This window comes from Rutidosis leptorrhynchoides, chromosome 4, assembly GCF_046630445.1.
Source record: "Rutidosis leptorrhynchoides isolate AG116_Rl617_1_P2 chromosome 4, CSIRO_AGI_Rlap_v1, whole genome shotgun sequence".
In the NCBI taxonomy this organism is placed as follows: Eukaryota; Viridiplantae; Streptophyta; class Magnoliopsida; order Asterales; family Asteraceae; genus Rutidosis; species Rutidosis leptorrhynchoides.
In genome coordinates this window covers 5,202,728-5,225,860 of record NC_092336.1, presented here as the reverse complement: position 1 = coordinate 5,225,860, position 23,133 = coordinate 5,202,728, and the positions used below count along the sequence as shown (strand labels likewise).

At 33.1% G+C, this 23,133-nt stretch overlaps 1 protein-coding gene across 2 annotated transcripts; it reads left to right on the top strand.

The window, feature by feature from the left end:
- Window positions 1-6,695: 6,695 nt before the first annotated feature.
- LOC139843326 (coatomer subunit zeta-2-like) lies at window positions 6,696-12,070 on the top strand. Of its 2 annotated transcripts, none has more exons than XM_071833401.1 (6): window positions 6,696-6,757; window positions 7,144-7,303; window positions 7,412-7,559; window positions 8,629-8,706; window positions 9,797-9,881; window positions 11,889-12,070. In XM_071833401.1, the coding sequence occupies exons 1-6, from the start codon at window positions 6,737-6,739 to the stop codon at window positions 11,907-11,909; spliced, it is 513 nt and encodes a 170-aa protein (XP_071689502.1). In that variant the 5' UTR covers window positions 6,696-6,736; the 3' UTR covers window positions 11,910-12,070. The 2 variants fall into 2 exon arrangements, with proteins under 2 accessions (XP_071689502.1, XP_071689501.1); XM_071833400.1 differs by lacking the exon at window positions 11,889-12,070 and adding an exon at window positions 10,077-10,243.
- Window positions 12,071-23,133: the final 11,063 nt, after the last annotated feature.

Genomic DNA, 23,133 nt, shown 5'->3' with positions numbered 1-23,133 from the left:
AATGAACATTGAGGATGAAAGATATGCAAGAGGGATTGAAAACAGGATAGGATCGAGACCACCAAATTGTGATCACAAGTGTTATGGTTGTAGTCCATGTGAAGCTACACAAGTGCCTACAAACACTCATGTTGGGCTCCAGTATACAAATTATGAACCTGAAGGATGGAAGTGCAAGTGTGGGCCCACTTTTTATAGTCCATGATGATGATGATGTTATATTTTAGTAAAGTATAAATTAACATGAGCAAATCCCTTATAGGATCTTAGCACAATATTGATTGCTATATTATGATGTTGCTACATATGTAAGATTTTGTAATGGAATGGGTGTATTTATGTTAAGCATTGATGAAGTGGTGTGTATTCAGCTTGGGCCCATCAAATCTTAACAACATAAATAATTAGGCCCATCAAATCTTAAACAACATAAATAAATAGGCCCATCAAATCTTAACAATATAATTAGGCCCATCAAATCTCCACATCATAAATAAGGCACATCAAATCTTAACAACATAATTAGGCCCATCAAATTTTAACAACATAATTAGGCACAAATGTCCAAAACTCAACCTATAAGTACGTAGCAAAATATCATTTATGTTATAATAATAATAATAATATAGATATGGATAGTCAATTTTGGTGTATACATATAGTCAATTTTGGTACACAAAGTATGTATTTTTATATTGAGATTTTAGGCTATAAATACTCATGAATGCAAGCATTAAACTTGCACCATTTCTCACACTTACAAAGTGTTTCTTTCTTTCTCTCCATTATCATCTTTGTTCTTACACTTCATTATTAGTATTCTAAATCAAGAATCAAACCACTAAAGGTAGTTATAAGCCTACTGAATTATAACATCAAGAATCAAACCACTAAAGGTAGTTATAAGCCTACTGAATTATAACATCAAGAATCAAACCACTAAAGGTAGTTATAAGCCTACTGAATTATAACATCAAGAATCAAACCACTAAAGGTAGTTATAAGCCTACTGAATTATAACACGTTATCAGCACGATAATCTTAATACTAAATATTGTTGGCTCTGCCACCAAAATGATATATGGTCGGTTATACCACCAAAATGATATATGGTCGGTTATACCACCAAAATGATATATGGTCGGTTATACCACCAAAATGATATATGGTCGGTTATACCACCAGAATGATATAGGTCGGTTATACCACCTGAAAAAATATATGGTCGACACTGTCGCCAAATTTTCATTTATGTTTACTAATATTTATATTTTTGTTATATAACATTTATTTATGATTACTTACACATGGTCGACACTGTCACCTACTTATCATTTATGTTATATTAAATTTATGTTTAATGTTTATATACTTATGAATATAAATTGACTCTAATTTATCATGATGTTTGTTTTAATTTTTGATAATAGAAAATGTCGAATCTGGAAAAGCTTAAATTTACTCCTTTAGAATCAACTGGAAACAACTACATGCCATGGGTTATAAAAGTAAAAATGCATCTTAAATCAATGGGCATTCTTGAAACCATAAATGAAAACAACACTTGTTCTGAAAAAGAACAAGCTACGGCATGTTGCTTTATTCATCAACATATTGATGAATGCTTACAAAATAATTATGTGACTGTAGAAGATCCCCATGTTTTATGGGAAGGTCTCAAAAGCAGATTCAATAATCAAAGAGAAATTTTACTTCCAGCTGCAATGGAACAATGGAGAACATTAAGGTTCCAAGACTTTAAGAAAGTAAATGAATACAGCTCAGCTCTGTATAATACATGTTCACAACTTAAATTCTGTGGACATGAAATTAGTGATGCAGACATGATGGAGAAAACTTTCTCCACAATGAATGCTGCAAACATCACAGTGCAAAGAAATTTGAGAATGCTAAAGTTCAAAACATATCCTGAACTTAATTCATATCTCTTAGTTGCAGAGCAAAATGATGAGCTATTAATGAAAAATCAGCAATCCCGTCCTACTGGTACACTTGCAATCCCTGAAGCAAATGCTGCAAATAATTATAAACAGGGACAAGGACGCGGGCAAGGTCGTGGTTATAATAACCATCACCATCATCATGCCAAAAGCCATAACTATGGTAGAAACCATCCTTATGGTAATGGTAATGGGCGTGGACGTGGTCGTGGTCGTGGCCGTGGTGGTCAAAGAAATAGTAATCCACGAAAATATAAATATCAACCACAAAACAAGCCCATTAAACAAGATGTTGAAGAAAATTCTTCTAAAAATTCTGAAGAATCTTGCTACAGATGTGGTAGAATGGGCCACTGGGCTAATACTTGCCGAACATCTAAACATCTTGTTAAGATGTATCAGGATTCGCTGAAAGGTAAAGAAAAGGAAGTAAATTTTGTGGATAATATTGATCCAACAGTCACTGAGAAACCATCTGATTTATATGAAGATTTCTTGAATGTTTAAGTTGTGTGTTTTTTGAAAAATAAACGATTTAATATCGTCTGTCTTTGTCATTATGTTTGCTAAATGTTTCAGTACTATCTATTTGCGTTTAAAATATTGTGTAATATTAATGTACTCACTATTTATTTCTTATATATGAAGTTCAATATGAATTTTGCTGGAATACAACATCAATCAAGTGGTGGAGATCTCTGTATAGCAGACAGTGGAACTACACACACTATACTTAAATCCGAGAAATATTTTATTGATCTAAAACCAACGGAAGGAACTATACATACAATATCAGGACCTGCTAACTTGATAAAAGGGATAGGAAAGGCAAATTTCATACTACCAAATGGTACAAAATTTTTAATAAATGATGCCTTATTTTCTCCCAAGTCAAGCAGAAATTTATTGAGTTTCTCCGACATATACCTTAACGGGTATGATTATCAGTCAGTGACAACAGAAAATGAGAAATATTTAAGTATCACTGACAAGAGTCATGTGGTTGAAAAACTGCCAAGACTTAGTTCTGGATTACATTATACACATATAAATGTACCAGAAATACATATGGTAGTTAACGAAAAATATATTGATCCTGGTGTATTCAGTTTATGGCATAACAGATTAGGCCATCCAGGATCAACAATGATGAAAAGGATTATTGAATGTACTCATGGACATCCACTAAAGGATAGAAAAATCCATCATGATACAATGGTTCCATGTACATCTTGCTCTCTTGGAAAATTGATAACTAGACCCTCACCACTTAAGGTTGAGAAAGAATCACCAATGTTTCTTGAAAGAATTCAAGGTGATATATGTGGACCAATTCATCCACCATGTGGACCATTTAGATATTTCATGGTTCTAATAGACGCATCTAGCAGATGGTCTCATGTTTGTCTGTTATCAAGCCGTAATGTGGCATTTGCAAAATTTCTTGCCCAAATTATTAAATTGAGAGCTCATTTTCCTGATTACACCATTAAAAGGGTGAGACTTGATAATGCTGGTGAATTTACATCTCAAGCATTTAATGACTATTGCATGTCTATAGGAATTGTTGTTGAACATTCTGTTGCTCATGTGCATACACAAAATGGTTTAGCCGAGTCATTGATTAAACGTTTACAGTTAATCGCTAGACCATTGATAATGAGAACAAAACTCCCTGTATCTATATGAGGTCATGCAATTTTACATGCTGCTGCATTGATTCGCATCAGACCAAGTGCAAGTCATAAATATTCCCCCCTACAACTTGCTTTTGGTCAAGAGCCAAATATTTCCCATCTTAGAACATTTGGTTGTGCAGTGTATGTTCCAATTGCGACACCACAACGTACAAAAATGGGTCCTCAAAGGAGGTTGGGAATATATGTTGGATATGAAACATCTTCAATATTAAGGTATATTGAACCTATGACAGGTGACGTTTTTACAGCACGTTTTGCTGATTGTCATTTTAATGAAACATTGTTCCCTAGATTAGGGGGAGAAATGAAAAATAAAGAAAATGATGTTTCATGGTGTGAACCTCAATTAAAGTATCTTGATCCTCGCACAAAAGAATGCGAGACAGAAGTTCAAAAGATAATGCATATACAAGAACTTGCAAATCAATTGCCTGATGCATTTACAGATACAAAAACGGTGACAAAATCATATATACCAGCAGTAAATACTCCAGCTCGAATTGAAATTCCAAAAGCTGGCAATAACGTCACTCATGAATCTTTGCCACGTCAGAAACGTGGAAGACCAATCGGTTCAAAGGATAAAAATCCTCGAAAAAGAAAATCAGCTGATAATGAAGTAAAAGAAAGTGTTCAAGAAGAACCACAAATCAGTACTCCTACTGCAGAGGAGATTGATGATGTCAATACAGAAATTGCAATCAATTATGCATATTCAAAAATATTATGGAACCGAAATGAAATGAAAAATCTTGATGAGAAATTTTCATTTAATGTTGCATATGACATCATGAATAATGATGATGATCCAGAACCAACATCTATGGTTGAATGTCAAAATAGACATGATTGGGCTCAATGGAAAGAAGCAATACGAGCTGAATTAGAATCACTCAATAAAAGAAAAGTTTTCGAATCCATCATTCTCACTCCTAAAGATGTGAAACCTGTAGGATACAGATGGATTTTTGTCCGAAAAAGAAATGAGAAAAATGAAGTTACAAGGTATAAAGCTAGACTTGTAGCTCAAGGTTTTTCTCAAAGACCGGGAATTGATTATGAAGAAACTTATTCTCCTGTTATGGATGCAATTACTTTTAGGTACTTAATCAGTCTGGCAGTTTCTAAAAATTTAGAAATGCATCTCATGGATGTTGTGACTGCTTATCTATATGGATCACTTGATAGTGATATATATATGAAGATACCTGAAGGATTTAAGGTACCAGAAGCATCAAATGCAAAACCCAAAGAAATGTATTCGATTAAATTACAAAGATCTTTATATGGGTTAAAACAATCGGGACGTATGTGGTATAACCGATTAAGTGATTACTTGATAAGCAAAGGGTATACAAATAATCTTACTTGCCCTTGTGTTTTCATTAAGAAAACAACATCCGGATATGTGATCATAGCTGTTTATGTTGATGATCTTAACATCATAGGTACAAATAAAGAGATCCATGAAGCCATTCAACTTCTAAAGAAAGAATTTGAAATGAAAGATCTCGGAAAAACCAAGTATTGCCTTGGTTTACAAATTGAGCATATGCCTAATGGTTTACTTGTACATCAAACAACATATACTGAAAAGATTTTGAAACGTTTCAATATGGACAAGGCAAAACCATTAAGTACTCCTATGGTTGTTAGATCACTCAATGTTGAAGCTGATCCATTTCGTCCATGTGAAGATCAAGAAGACATTCTTGGACCAGAAGTACCATATCTTAGTGCAATTGGAGCTCTTATGTATCTTACAAATTGTACAAGACCTGACATTTCTTTTGCAGTTAATTTGTTGGCAAGGTTCAGCTCTGCTCCTACCAAAAGACACTGGAATGGGATCAAACACATATTTCGATACCTTCGAGGAACTACTGATTTAGGATTATTTTATTCTAACGAATCAAAACAAGATTTGGTTGGTTATGCAGATGCAGGTTATTTATCTGATCCACATAAAGCTAAATCTCAAACTGGATATGTATTCCTAAATGGAGGTACTGCAATATCATGGCGTTCTCAAAAACAAACACTTGTTGCTACATCGTCAAATCATGCCGAAGTGATTGCATTACATGAAGCTACTCGAGAATGTTTTTGGTTGAGATCAATGACACAACTCATTACTGATTCTTGTGGACTAGAACGCGATAAAAGTCCAACAACTATCTATGAAGATAATGCAGCTTGCATAGCACAGATGAAAGAAGGGTATATCAAAAGTGACCGAACAAAACACATACCACCTAGATTCTTCTCATACACTCAAAATCTCATTAAGGACAACCAGATTGAAATGAGATATGTGCAATCTAGCAAAAACTCTGCTGATCTTTTCACGAAAGCACTTCCAACTGCTATTTTCAGAACACACGTTCATAACATTGGCATGAGACATGTTCAAATGATGTAACAGCTGAAGCGATGTCTACTTGAGGGGGAGTCAACTCCATGCTGCACTCTTTTTCCCTTAGCTAAAGTTTTTTTCCCACTGGGTTTTCTTTAGCAAGGTTTTTAACGAGGCAGTAATTTATAGTTGATCTTCAACAAAATAAAATTGCTATCCAAGGGGGAGTGTTATAATAATAATAATAATATAGATATGGATAGTCAATTTTGGTGTATACATATAGTCAATTTTGGTACACAAAGTATGTATTTTTATATTGAGATTTTAGGCTATAAATACTCATGAATGCAAGCATTAAACTTGCACCATTTCTCACACTTACAAAGTGTTTCTTTCTTTCTCTCCATTATCATCTTTGTTCTTACACTTCATTATTAGTATTCTAAATCAAGAATCAAACCACTAAAGGTAGTTATAAGCCTACTGAATTATAACATCAAGAATCAAACCACTAAAGGTAGTTATAAGCCTACTGAATTATAACATCAAGAATCAAACCACTAAAGGTAGTTATAAGCCTACTGAATTATAACATCAAGAATCAAACCACTAAAGGTAGTTATAAGCCTACTGAATTATAACAATTTAAGGATTTGCAATTACTGTACCATTTTTTGTTGAATTCCAGTACTCCGTTAACCGAATTCTCTCTATCAATGGCGACTTCTGCTCGCAGAGTATATACATCTCCTTTTTATATCTGTATTTCAATTTCAATTTCAATTTCAATTATACCTAATGAAAATCTGTTATAAATTTTCAGATCAACTGAATTCACAAATACTTTATGATAGTAATAATTTAATATCGATCACATCATAATATGTTTCTAATAGATGTATGATTCTGCACATTTGATTGATTCATTACATGATCTGAATTCCTTATACGGTGCATTAAATATGCATATATATTATAGAAATGCAAATATGCAATATTTGTTAGGGCATATTAATTATATAGTAATTATGAAACTTGTTTATATATATGGTGCTGAAAAAGTGTAGGTGATCGAGTCTTTTTTTTTTTTTTCCCTTTTTTTTGTGTGTGTGTATATATATAGGACGCGTGCCCTGCCATTAAGAATTTACTCCTTTTGGACTCTGAAGGAAGGCGTGTGGCAGTTAAGTATTATACAGATGAATGGCCGACTAATGCTGCAAAGTTAGCTTTTGAACGATCTATTTTTGCAAAAACACTAAAGACTAATGCACGAACTGAGGGTAGCGCTTTTTGTTACCATTATAGTAATATTATCTACTAATGTAGTTATTCTGTAAGATATTTATTTGGGACCTTTTAAAATGACTGTTTTTTCAATGTATATGTAGCGGAGATAGTGATGTTTGAAAATAACGTAGTGCTGTATAAGTTTATTCAAGACTTGCATTTGTTTGTAACTGGAGGTGATAATGAAAACGAGTTAGCTTTGGCGAGTGTCCTTCAAGGTTTCTCTGAGGCAGTCACACTTCTTCTCAGGTTACAATATACCTTTTACGTACAATGTTGCTCATTTAGATATTAGATATACTATCTCATAGCGCAAACTGTTTAAAAGGTTAGTACTGATTAATGTAAGGAACTTATTTTCTAATCATACAATGTGGCAGTTTCTGTTTCTCACAGAATATGCAATTTGTTGCATTTTAAACGGGTAAAGGGATATCGTTTTCCCTGTTCAAGCTACTCGGGAAAGGGTACTTTTATTCAAATGTACACGACCTAAGATATATGCGACCTAACTGGGTTATCTTGTGACCGTTTCCGACCCTTTTCTCTGTTCAAGGTACCTTTGGAAAGGGAATTTTTATTCATATATATGCCACCTAAGATATGCGCGGCCTAACTGGCTTATCTTGTGACCGTTTTCGACCCTTTTTCCTGACAACCCCGGTATATGTTGCTAGTGAGGTTTGATTCCGAGACCTTTCGTGAGCAATAATATCAGCTAGGCTATCTTGGAATGGTTATAAAAAGGGTAAGTTGTTATCCTGATTAAAAGGGTAATTTGCCACAGTAAAAGGTTTAAAGGGTTAAGTATGTCGTGTTACATGCAGGGGCGGTTTTTAATGGGGACAGGCGGGGGCAGCCGCCCCCAGTGAATTTACAATTTTCAGTGTAAATTTTTTGAATTTTTCGACTTTGCCCCAGTGGATTTTTTTTGCCCCAAAACCTACATATTTTGCCCCAAAACCTTTAATTCTTGCTCAAAAATCTCCAAATTTGACCCCAAAACCTTCAAATTTTGTCCACAAATGTTAAAATTTTGCCCCAAAACTTTCATAACTTGCTTAAAAACCTCCATTTTTAGCCCCAAAATTTCCATATTCTGCCCAAAAAATTGCCACGGTTTAATTTTTTTTTTTGCCCCCGGTGACTTGGAACCCTGGTACCGCCACTGGTTACATGGTACGTATTGTGTATCTTGGTAACAAGTGGTACATAGTCACCTTAAATGATTAAAAGTCCATTACATTTACATATAAGTATTATGTATCTTAGTATTTGCGATTTCATGGTCTAACCATCTTTAAGTTGTTTGATGCAGAGGTAATGTTGATCAAAGGGAGGCACTTGAAAACCTAGATATGATGTTTTTATGCCTTGATGAGATTGTTGATGCCGGGTAAGCTACTATGCTACTCTACATTTATATCAATCATTGTAGTTTCATGTTGTCACTCTTTGGTTTTCGTTCTAGTTGAACGTGGTTCTTATCTATAAAAAGTATTATTAAAATGGTTCAATGAACACTTAAAGAACTAGTGATTAATGATCAATAGTTGAAGTTGCTGACAAGTATGACTCAACATGTCAGCTTTGTATTGTTTGCTCTAGTTTATTTTCATCTAATGTGTTTTTATATGTATGGATATATATAGGCATATTTTTTTTTATTTATAGTTGTTAAAACTTATATATTTACTCAAAGCTTTTCGAGATTCCTATTTCGAATTAGCGTGAAATTTGTCCTTCGGATGACAAATTTTCTACAATTGTCTGTTTACAAGATTTCTATTTCGAAGATTCCTACTATTAACGGTCTCTGGTGCTTAAGTTCGATATTTTTTTTCCTTATAATGAGTTAATGATGGACAAGAAACATGGTAATATTGTGAAATTGTCAATAATGTTAATGATTGGTGTTTTCCTAGTTGCTGAACAAATATAAAGTATATCGTTTAGACTTGGCTTAGTTTTCATGTATACATCCTCTCTACCTTGAAGAACACTCAAAACGACAATTTGTTAGTCCACCAAACTAGTTTGGCATAACTGAAGACCACATGATTTGAATGATTTGGACATTTATGGTCAACGTGCATATATACACATATAACCTGACAGGATGGGCGACTTAAGTAACCTTGACAAGTCGAAACGGGTCGCTATTAACTTTGGGTTAAAACAGACCATTTAGCATTACTCTTTTGAGTTTTAACAGTTTTGTGCAAGTCATGATCACAAGGACTACATGGGTGACTTTCAACCCATTTGACCCGTCATGATTACCTTTTTGATTCAATCTACTTGACTTGATTAAGATCTGACTCAATTCGTTTAAGTAAATGGATCGAAATTGCTTCCTCTGATTATAAGTTTAGACATGGTTGTTTAATTGAAATGGGCTGTATGTAACTTATTAGCTAGCATATATATTATATCAAAAGTCAGAAAGAAAATAAATAACGGTTGCTAAATACAAAATTTGACAGGATGATTCTTGAAACGGACGGAAGTTTGATTGCTGGAAAAGTAGCTACACATAGCATCGATGATGGAGCTCCCTTATCTGAACAGGTACATAGTATTTATTTATATTATTATTGTAGCTTTTTTTACATTATTTAGTAGGGAGTATTATATTATATTATATTATACTCTCTAGTATTTGACCTGTTTAAGCTAACTCATGACCCATTAAGTAACTTCAATTTTTGAACAATTACGAGTTTGCATTAGTACTTTAAAAGATCGTGTTTCAAATGATTACAGACAATTACTCAAGCTTTGGCGACAGCTCGCGAACATTTTACACGATCACTTCTCAGATAGTGATATCTTCCGTACCATTTAAGTTTAATAAAATCAATCTTCTATTTCTTGTTTTCATCTGTACGTGAGTACCATCTTCATGTCATTATTCAAATTTGGTATCATTATTAATCATAAATTACTAATATCCTGTTACTGACATGAGTTGTTGTTGTGACATTGGGCAATCATAATGGCAACTTAGATTTTTGAATAATACTCGTATAAAATATTGGCATTGTACCAAACGTCTTCTGCCGTAGTGGTATTTAGAGAATTCATCAATTTTAAAGTTGCAAGTTCGAGTCACGTCGTAAACAATATATATATATAGTAGGATCAAGAGGGAAGTAACCAATCGGGGGAAGCAAAAACTTTTTTTTTTTCGTTTTTTGAAAAAACTTTTTTCACGAACATTATAGATGGGATGAAAATATGAACATTTAGTAGAGACACTTTGTGATAAATGTTTTTATTTTGGCGGGAAAACGCTCGAAGAAGTAATATATAACAATTATCGTGTTTTTCGAGCGTATGTTGAGGTTTTAGCTATTGGGGTTTAGATATTAGGGTTTATAGGGTTTAGATATTAGGGTTTAGAAATTTAGGGTTTAGGGTTTAGATTTAGGGTTTAGATTGAGTTTTTAACACGAACGGTTTAGAGTTTAGGGTTTAGGGTTTAGGGTTTGGTGTTTTGGGTTTATTCCATAAACCCAAACCACCAAACCCTAAACCCTAAACTCTAAATCGGGCTAAATTTTACTTCACAAAACATGAAGAAGAAAAAAACGTTAACATTCTTCACGAACAATATTATCTTGAATGTTATTTTTGTCGATCATTTTTCCGCCAAAATAATAACATTCATCACGAAGTGTCTTTTCTAAATGTTCATATTTTCGTGTGATTTTGATGCCGGAAAAAAAAATTCAAAAAAAAACGGAATCTTTTTTTTTTTTTGCTTCCCCCCGCTTCCCCCGGTTGGTTACTTCCCCATTGATCCTGCATATATATATATATATATATATATATATATATATATATATATATATTATATATATATATATAATAACAATGGCATTGTGTAGTGCCTGCCATGTTGTCCTTTTCAATGGAAAATGTAAAACACTGACTGACTGAATATATATATATATATATATATATATATATATATATATATATATATATATATATATATATATATATATATATATATATATATATATATATATATATATATACTAAGTATGATTTTGTATTACTGAAGATGCTCAACCATCAATTTCTAGCCACCAAATATCTCTTTAAAATCTACAATTTCATCATCCACTTTGGCCCTATCTTTGTCGAGATGTCGATTGCACTTTTCAAAATATATATATATTGTCGTACTTTCAAAATAATTCTTCAATTCTTTATTACAAACAAACGGCATTGGTTTGTTCTTCTTTTGGACGAGCCTTTACCGGTGAGGACGAGAGCATATGGAGTCCCTCGGTTTCGGGGATTTTTAACGTAGCCGAGGCTATGAGATTGCTAGTTATTTTGGATAAGTCCCATTTACCGAATTGGAAAAATCTAGTATTGATTAATCGGGTTCCCTCCAAAATCTCCATTTTTCATTGGATTGGCGTGTAATCGTAACATTCCGGTTAAAGCTACTCTCATTAGAAGACATATCTTACCGGCTAATATTTCTTCACTTTGTGTTTGGTGCAATTCAGAGCCCGAAACCGTTGATCATTTGCTAATTCATTGTTCTTGGTCATATAGTATTTGGTCCGCCCTCTTTAATTGGTGGAACGTTCGACGGGTAATCCCTAAGACTATCCTAGAGTTTTCGGGCGATTGGTTCTATGGAATGGGTACTGGCGACAAAAAGTTTTGAAGGTTGATTGGTCCGGCAACGTTATGGGCCATATGGTTAGCAAGAAACGATCTCATCTTTAACGGCAATGACACGTGTTGGAAAGCTTTTGTTTATCAAATCAAGCTTAAAGTGTTCTCGTGGGCGACTTATTATAACTTTAGTTATAATCACCAATTTTATGTTTGGGATTGCAATTCCGGTATTTTATGTCTTTCGGCTTAAGTCTATAGCATTTGTTTCTTTGTATCTTAGCCGAAAGCTTTATTATCTTGTAATCGTTCACTTCATCAATTTGATGAAGGTTTTTAATATTATGAATCTTTTTCGCTGGAAAAAAAAAAAACAAACGGCCTTCTATTATAAAAGACAATATAATATAAAGGGTATAACTGAAGATGGTTATTATTTATTTTATTTTTTTTTCAAAAAAATATATAATATATAAATAGATCAAATGTTCAAGTGGGTTACAAATTGTGTACATCCAAATGATCCATTGTACAATAACCACAAATTAAACTTACAAACCAATTGATCACGCCTAAATCTGATTTGGTGATTTTAGATTTAGGCCTCCGTGCATAATTTGGAAAAAATGTGTCTATTGATTTTTTTAACTTCAATAACTGTGCCAAACCCCGTATGAAATCTGAATTCCAATGGCGTAAACAAATGATTGGATTAACCTCACTCGATTAGATCGAATGGGTTAATATCTTAGGTGTTTACGAACTCCGATATCGACCGGAATCTCAATCGGAGTTGTATTCTTGACTGAACAATGCTACAGTATGATTTTGGCAGAGTAGCAGTACGTGTTCGGTGTGTGGTAATGAATGACCCATGTGGCGTATTTATAGATGTTTCGAAATAGTTTGTTAGATGGAATGATGACGTGGCATATGTCCCTTTTATAACTGTAACAAACTTTACTAGATTCGTGGGCTGACGTGGCACATGCCCATTTCATTGGTATAACAAACAAATCCTAACAAAATTTTCTAGATTATTGGGCTGACGTGGCACACGATTCATTCGTGTGTTTGTTCCGGGACCATGTGTTTGTTCCTGGACCAAGTGCCTGTTTCGAAACCATGTTTTGTTCCGGGAACGTGTGATTATTCCGGAATGGTGTGATTATTCCGGAATGGCGTGGTTATTCCGGAATGGTGTGCCGGATCCGTCTAAGATGCGACGGATGGGCGACACACCTTCGGTTAGGTAAAAGGACTTACATATGAGCATTGTCTAATATTTATCCAAGTGCTCCTTCACGGTACTTCTCCTGACCGGGTAAGGTTACCGCCGGTTCATATGTTCGTTCGTAATATTCTTGTAGAGGTTATCGGGCGACCACCGTATTTGGTTGAGCAGGAGACGTTTATGCGAAAATGTGATCCGTAACCTCCAGGTGTTTCATGTCCGGATGTATTTCCGGACGGTGTCTTATATACAAGATATCCGGGCGAGTGTGCCGGTATCCGGCACACTTGTCTGGGTAGGATGGGCTTACGTAAACTTACGGCCGGCTTTTTTCCGGGACATTCATTCCCGGATGTGTATTCGAATAATCATCTGGTCGGTTTGCTTGCGTATGACCGGAAAAAAGGTATTTCTTCCTGGACCGTTATGTCGATTAACTTCCGGACGGGACTTCATCAAGTCATGAAAAAATGATCTTTTTTTATACGAATCGATATGCGTATCATCACCAATTGACACACAAATATCAACCATACGTAAACCAAACTAAATTGTCATCCCATTGAGCAACAAACCTATAAATACAAAAATACTAAGCTTGAACCAAGCCCACACACCTGACCAACAGATCTACGACTCATTGAAACAACCAACATCTATCACCACCAGCAAACACCAGATCATCAACACCCATCAGAATTGCCCACTGGGCAGTCTGAGACTAGCAACACGGAGAAATCTCCGAAGACAAATAAAACCAGGATGAATCCACCAAATGACCGGGAACCACTAAGGAAACATCGAGCATGCTAAAAACCACCGTTTGGGCGGTTGAAGAACCCTCGAGAGACCACCTAAAAAACCTTTATTTTTTGAAACCGACCTAAACACCAAGACAGTGCGCCAAAACGTTGGCAACCATGTCAACCCCACTCAAACAGGGAAAGACGACGGAGAAGATGGAACGAACAAAAACAAAGGAGAAGATGCGAAAGGGAAAAAAAAGAAGCAAATCCTACAGCTCTGGCTAGAAATCCGGTAAGATAGAAACAGAAACTGAACGTGACAAGCAAAAAGCAAGTGAAACGAACAAAAACATCAATAAACGCCATGAAAATAAAAAAGGCGTCTAAGATGAAAAGGAGAAAGGAAACAGAATCGTGTCGCTTGAAAAAGGAGATCCAACGGGAAAAACCTCCGGACATCCCCAATGCAACATAGTACACTTAAACGATGCTCGTCGCCTGTCTCCGAGTGTAGAGAAAACCGGAGTAGATCTCCAACACGAAATAGAAAAGGAATCCGGCGACCAACATCAAGCCGAAGATAATCCAAAAGATCCATGAACCCCACCAGTGGTGGAACTTGAACTCAAAGACAGATGAGGCGGATGCGAAAATTTAATAAATTTTCATTTTCAGCGGGGGTAAACACTAATAAAAACCTTATGTTTTAGTAAAAAAAAAATTAGTGTAAAATTTTTTTATCCGTTAAATTCAGGTGGAGTGGATACCCTCTTTGGGTTACTCTAAGCTCCGCCCCTGAACTCCACCACAAAACACTTCAGGTCACAGGATGACAGGGTAAATTCGATCATTCGCCGCATCTTACTAAGTTATTCGAACAACAAGAAGCTGCAAAATAAAAATAAAATAAAAATCTACGAAGAAAGATGGCGGAGCGAAGAAGATAATAGAAAATAAAAACAAAAGCAAAAAGCGAGAGCCCCGACCTCCGACGAGGTGCCGGAGGCCGGTGGTGGTGCCGGACTTACCTAGGGAGTAATAATTTTATAAAAGTGTAGTTATATAATTATTGGGCACCGAAGTCGATTAACGTACATTACTAATAATTGATGCTTTACATTACTAATATAATTGATGCATCGTTTATTGGTTATCCAATTTTCAATTTTGTATAATAAAAGGTGATATATTATGATTTATGTAGGTGCATTAATTTGACTAATATTGGTCATAGGTTTCTCGCATACACTATTGTTGTTATATTGGTCATAAGTTAAGTTATACGGACTATATTTAAGTTGTCGAGCATGTGTGAATTCCCTTACTAAAAAATATCAACATAACATATTACAACATTTATTTATTTATTTATTAAAAAAAAAACATATTACAACATTTATGGATACTAACTAGTTTGGTTGCTGATGAAATAATTTAAGTATTAGGGAGAAATTAATTAATAATGTTATTGTTGGAATAATTTGTTGGAAAATAGAAGGTTGATTGGTGGCATGATCATTGACTTCCAAACGCGTTTATGCCGAATGAATTTATTTAGAATTATAAGGTGAATCACGTATTTTGTTATAAAAGTAAATTATGGATGGTAATTTTATTATTATTATAAATATTGTATAGTAGATTTTTTATTAGTATAAATATATGTGTTATGTAAGCTCATAATGTACACACTTTGAGAATATACAAAAAACACATACTTCTCTCATATTCCCTCTATATACTTATTAGTAGTCTACAGTCAAGAACCAGGCCACTAAAGGTAATTATAAGCCTACTGAATTATAACACGTTATCAGCACGAAGTGCTCCGTATAATCAAGGTTTATCTAAGCAAACACACGTCACTAATCTAGGTAAGAAATTATCTAACTTTTATTAACTTCACTAACATTTATATTTATGTTATTTAAGTTATATAAGGTCGGTTATACCGCCTGAATTATATTTCTGTAATCTAACTTTTATTAACTTCACTAACATTTATATTTATGTTATTTAAGTTTTATATGGTCGGTTATACCGCCTGAATTATATTTCTGTAATCTAACTTTTATTAACTTCACTAACATTTATATTTATGTTATTTAAGTTATATATGGTCGGTTATACCGCCTGAATTATATTTTCTGTAATCTAACTCTTATTAACTTCACTAACATTTATATTTATGTTATCTAACATTTATGATTACTTATGCAATTAATCATTATTTATTTCATGCATACTAATGTTTATTCTTAAATTTATTATTTATGCATAATATGTTTATTCTCTTAATCTTCGTATTTATACTAAATGTATTTTATAGTAATCATATTTATACTAATAAAATTCTTTTATTAAAATTATTTTAATACAACGGCAACATAACGATCGTTAACATTAATTAAAGACGTTACAACGGTCATATATACATAATGGTTGTTAACGTCGATTGACGAAGTTACAACGACTATATTTTTCAAATATAAATTAAACATCCCCGTTTTCACATTTTCACAAATCAATCTTCATTTTCTCAAATTACTACTCTCCAAATTTTTTTTTATTAAAAGATGATTAACTCAAGGATGATTTTTCCTACTGTATTGGTCATAATAGCTATCATCCTTGTTGCTTGTACACCACTAGATGAACCTATATTTTATTCTTCCCTTATGGTTTTATTATTTGTAATCATACCATTATTCCTTTGTTTGCTAGTTATGAATCTAAACTAATTCTAATTTCATGTTGTTATTTGTCTATGAAAAAAAAATGATTATGATTATGATTATGATTTATGTTGTTCATCTTTCTGAAAATAGAAAATGTCAAACTTATCAAAGCTTGAGTTTGATGCCTTAGACGTATCGGGAACAAACTACACATCATGGGTTATGGACGTAGAAATAAATCTTGGATCATTGGGTATTCTAGAAACTTTAAAAGAAAACAATACTTGTTCCGATCAAGATAAATTAAAATCAATTGCTTTTATTCGCAAACATATTGATACCACCTTAAAACATATGTTTCTCACTATCAAAGATCCACATATTTTATGGGAAAGTATCAAGAGTAGATTCGATAATCAAAAGGAAATATTACTCCCAGCTGCGAGGGAAGAATGGAGAAATCTAAGGTTCCAAGAGATTGCTTTCCCCAACGGGTATTCGCAAACAGTTGATGATTGATTCGGTTTTTCTCTATTTTCATCTTAGACTCAACTAGTTCTTGGAGGTAGGCAAGAGATTGCTTTCCCCAACGGGTATTCCGTTCTTCCTCAGTCTTCACTTTCATTACTGTCTCCATTACTTTGTCCATGTTATTTTTCACAAGTTTTTCTAGTTTTTCAGTTTGAGAGTCGAAGGACTCTTTGATGATTTCTTTCAAGATTGTGTTTTCTTTTTCTAGGTTGTTTAGACGCATTTCTATCCGAGCAACTTGGCGCCTACTATACTCTTTATTCTTATCACAACTTCGCTGAAGGTTGAGGATATCAGACTTCACCCTTACGCGTTCCGTGTTATTACAAAATAATGGATCGGCTTCTCTAGTGGCGGCGGGTTCGGGTTGTTTTCTCTTTCGAGATGAGTTTTCAGATGATTCTTTAATAGGCTCTTCTTCAGGCTCATAACCTGAGAAGTCACTATCGTAGTTAGGGAGGTCTTGAAGAGCATTCCGTTTGGGAGTATTCATCGGTTGATGAGAGTCAGCAGTATTGGCATGATGTTTTCCTTTGCTTTCATTTCTCGGGGTTGGATAATATTCGAGAGACCCACGCTAGTTGTAACGAGTGTTCGGGCTATAGTTCATTGGTGATGAAGGAGGACTATAAAGTGGGCTTCGAACTAATTTTTCGGTAGAAGATCCTTCAGTATCTTTCTCAGCTGGTTTGAAAAGAGTCATTATGTTTATTTGATGATAGCTTGACATCCTAACATTAAGATAGAGATTTTGATTAGATTTTTAAGCTAGGATTATAAAGAATGAGAGGTAGGGTTGAACTCGTTGCTTTAACATTCTAAGGTAATCCTAAGTGATTTAAAGTCTAAGGCAGGAAAGGTTATATTTTCCTAGATCGCTAAGGTACCCTAGCTAACAAGTAAGGCACACATAAATTGCAATCCTGGTTCTCTATAACAGCCTGGTTATGCTCTGATACCAATCTATCACACCCCCAGTTAGGGCCTGGGCGAAATGTGATTCAATATCATAATACATACCAACATATTATAAAATGAGAACAAATACTATATGAATAAAACCAAATTTGCAGCGGAAGGATTAATAATGTCGTTACAAAAATTATAAATTGTTCAAATGCAGAAAAGTAAATATGCGATAAGTCTTGATCCTAGCCAAGTAAGTCATCACATAAGCAGTAGATATAGAGGTCCTGATCATTCAGTACCTGAGACAAACATGCTAAAAGTGTCAACCAAAAAGGTTGAGTGAAATTCATAGGTTTAACAAATATGATTGACCGTTTGTTCTTAGACCACAAGATTTGTTATAAAAGTAGATCACGCAGATCCAAAAGTAGTACTGATTCGTGATATTTTAGACTAAACGTTTGTTTTGTTGCCCCAATGATAAGTTGACAGTACCTTATCACCATGTTTAAATCATTATTAAGTAATACAAAGACATCGCGGTCAAATGTATCAGGGACGTTACTCCCGATAGGCCTACCCCCAATAATTAAGAATGCCTTATCCTGAAAGCAATTAAAAAATATCACTGTGGGGTCTTAGTAGCATAAGCTAGTCATAGTACAGTTTAGGTTCGTACTTGTGTCTAAGTTGTTTAAAGTATAAAAGCAGCATGTGTCTCACCCCAGTAAGTATAAAAAGTGCTATAGCAATAAGAGTGGGGCTATGAAAGTCACCTTAGTAATTCGGTGAGTGAAAGTATTCCTTAAAGAGAAAGTATGGATGATCGAAGCACAGAGAAGTCAACCTAAGAATAAGTTGAGAATAGTTTAGATGTTTTGCCCGTATTATGATAAGTGTAAGTATTTTCTTTTATAGTAAGTTTAAAGAAGATTTATCGTTTTGGAAAGGCTTTTCATACTAGACAAGCTTCCAATCTAACACTTTCAATTTAAAATGGCCTTTTCAGGTCATAGGTTTATGAGCCACATGATCCTTTAACTCGGTAATCCAAACTCTCCGCCTAGACTTTCGAGCGTCCATCCACTCGAGAAAGATCAAGATCTATACCCATCTAATATACCGTTCCAATACGTTTTTAGGTGCGTATAGGAATACAACACTTTAAATACTTTATACAATAAGTATTTACTTAAGTTCGATTGTATTATCGTTATTAAGATTGTTTGGTTTTTAAATCCTAATAATAAGTAGGATATATTTAAGTAGGTAAACAAGTGTTATACATAGAAATTGTGTTTTATGAATGGGTATGTATTAATATCAAGTTAATATGTATATATATATATATATATATATATATATATATATATATATATATATATATATATATATATATATATATATATATATATATATATATCTTATATGTTAAAATATGTATAGTTTAATTTTAAGTTTTATGTCAATATAAGTACCAATAATTATCTAAAAATGCTAACAAGTGTTTTATTGATTTCATAATAGTAAGTGACATGTATAAAACATTATAAAAATTTTCTATACATAAATATTAAGTTTTATGTATTAAATATTAAATTTTTTTTATAGCTAAAATACAAATAAATAGATAAACAAGTTTAACAACACATTTTATATTTTTCTTAAGTTTTACTGACCAAAATAAACTTAGGAAAAATTTATAAATTTTTGTTATGGTGTAAAAGTATTTATTTCTAATTTCTTTTTCGGTTCAAGATAAATCAAAGTTTATAAAGTAATAATTATTATATCAACTCAATTAATTCATCTAAAATTTTCGTATGCCTAATATAGTGTATTAAGCTTAGAAAAATTATTTGTACATTTATATTAATAGTTTAACTATTTAATTCAACTTTTGTATTGTTTTTAGTTTAAATTCGGAATTAAATAGAAATATATAATTATTAATTCTAAAAATAATTTTTATAACTTTCTTATTAGTTCCTAAGTAATTTCCATTGATTATTGTAGTCATAAATATGTTATATCATTAAATTCTATTTTTCTTTTTAAAACAGATTTTCCGGCACTGTAGCAAAAGTAGAAGAAAATACAAATTAATTATTTAAAATGACAAATAAATCAAAAATAAATTTTTATAATTACTTTTATGACCTAAGGAACAAGCAAAAATTATAAAACATAATATATAAAATTGTTTACTATTTATTTCTTCATTATCTATATATACCGAATATAAAAAAAATCAGTTTTTGATTTTTAATAAATATAAATTCGAATGTATAATTCATAAAAATAATTTTTATAGTCATTAGGATACTTAATACTAATTATCATGTATTTACATTATTTATTATTATTAATTTCATATTTATTTGGTATTTAACATAAAACTAGCACAAAAATATGATAAAAACTAAATAAAAACTATAAAAATAATATAGAGAACTTACAAAAATAATTTTTGCAGAGGTTTGAGAGAGAATTCTTCAAGTTTTTGGTGTACAAAATTTGTGAACTAGGCTATGGTATTTATAGTTACAATTTTTGGTAAAGAGAAAATAAAAAAATACAAAAGTTTATATAAAAAAATAACTAGTGTCTTGTAAAAAAAATTAAAAGTATTTATGGCCAGTCATGCCACCATTTCAAAATATAAATAAATAAAAGAAAAGTTAAAAGTAGGAATAAAATAAATAATAGTGGATCTAGATCTAGTTTATATATAAAAAAATACTACTTTTAAAATATATATATATATATATATATATATATATATATATATTTCATAGTTCTAAAAATGTTAACTAACTAAATTTCTATTTTTATTTAATTATTAAATACGAATTTTGATAAATATAAATATATATTCGGTATTTATAAAATTATAATTACTAAATGTGGTTTTTATTTAATTAAATTATTACTTTATAATTTTATTAGTTTTATATATGTTACTACATTTATATATACTTGTATTTATTAATTGTATAATATATTAACTAAATACAAAATTAATATGGGGGATGATTCTCACACACACTTTTTTGATCCTCACACACCTATTTTAACTTTTTACTCTTCTAATAATACTCAATTGGTGTGTGAGGATCAAAAAAGTGTGTGTGAGAATCATCCCCCAATTAATATAAGTATTTTATATGTAATCATGTTATGACATAATTTTTTTTTTATAAAAATTCTTACGCGTACGTTGTTGAATGAAATTTATTATTCGTTTAACGTTCGTTAATTTCGTATGTATATAACGACCTTTTATTAGTACTTAGAGTTTATTCATTATACTTAAATCTTTTGTTCGAGCATTATATAGATGAAAAAATGAGGGTCGTTATAGTACCTCCCCGTTAATGAAAACTTCGTCCCGAAGTTTTAAGTGGAGTTCCCGTCTGCTTCATCAACAGTTGGGAAGAGATGGGGGTATTTTCGTATCATTTGGTCTTTGCGTTCCCAGGTATATTCGGGGCCTCTACGCGAATTCCAATGGACTTTAACAATAGGTATGTTGCTCTTACGAGTCTCTTTGACCTCTTCTTTCATAATCTCTATAGGTTCTTCGACAAAGTGCATTTGCTCATCAATGCGGATATCATCCAAAGGAATAACAAGAGTATCTTCGGCGAGACACTTTTTCAGATTTGAGACATGAAACACATCATGTACTTGACTTAGTTCAGCTGGAAGTTCTAATCGATACGCAACGGGACCGATTCTTTGAATAACTTTGAAAGGTCCAACATAACGCGGACTGAGTTTACTTCGTTTACCGAAGCGGATAACACCTTTCCAAGGAGATACTTTTAACATAACGTTATCTCCAACTTGGAATTCTAACGGTTTTCGGTGAGGGTCGGCATAACTCTTTTGTCGACTACGAGCGGTTCCTAAACGCTTCTTGATTTGCACGATCTTTTCGGAAGTTTCATGAATAAGTTCAGGACCAGTTAATTGTCTGTCCTCGAGTTCATCCCAACACAACGGAGATCTACATTTGCCGTATAAAGCTTCGAATGGTGCAACTTTAATACTAGAGTGATAGCTGTTGTTGTAAGAAAACTCGACTAAAGGTAGGTGTTTATCCCACCCTTTACCGAAATCGATAACACATGCTCGTAGCATATCCTCCAAAGTTTGGATAGTTCGTTCACTTTGACCGTCCGTTTGCGGATGATAAGTTGTACTCATGTCGAGTCGAGTTCCAAGAGACGCTTGCAAGGATTTCCAGAAATTGGAAGTAAATCGACTATCGCGATTCGAGATAATAGAAGTAGGGACACCATGACGAGTAACAATCTCTTTAACATAGAGTCGAGCTAACTTTTCCATTCTGTCAGTCTCTTTGATTGGTATGAAATGTGCAGACTTAGTGAGACGATCAACTATGACCCAAATAGTATCATTGCCATTTGCAGTCTTAGGCAATTTTGTGATAAAGTCCATAGCTATACCATCCCACTTCCACTGTGGAATATCGGGTTGAGTTAGAAGACCAGAAGGCTTTTGGTGCTCGGCTTTGACTTTCGAACAAGTAAGACACTTACTCACATAAGTAGCAATGTCGCCTTTCATGTTGGGCCATCAGTAGAACTCTTTCACATCCTGATACATTTTACTAGAACCGGGATGAATAGAATACCTAGTCTTATGTGCTTCATCCAAGACTAGTTCACGGAGATTACCATAACGAGGAACCCAAATTCGATTACCAAAGTATCTTGTACCATTGGACTTAACTTGCAGTTGGTTTTCAAAATTTATAGGTCCTTCTCCTTCGATAAGTGTAGGTTTGATAGCTTCAACTTGAACTTCGCAGATTCGAGAGATGAGATTCGATTTGATCTTAAGATTCAAGGCACGAACACGCCTAACTTCATCCTTTCGACTTAGAGCATCGGCAACTACATTTGCCTTTCCCGGATGATACTTTAGTTCACAATCATAATCATTTAACAATTCGAGCCATCGTCTCTGTCTCATGTTTAGCTGTTTCTGATTAAAGACATGCTGAAGACTCTTATGGTCGGTGAATATCGTAAACTTAGTACTGTATAGAT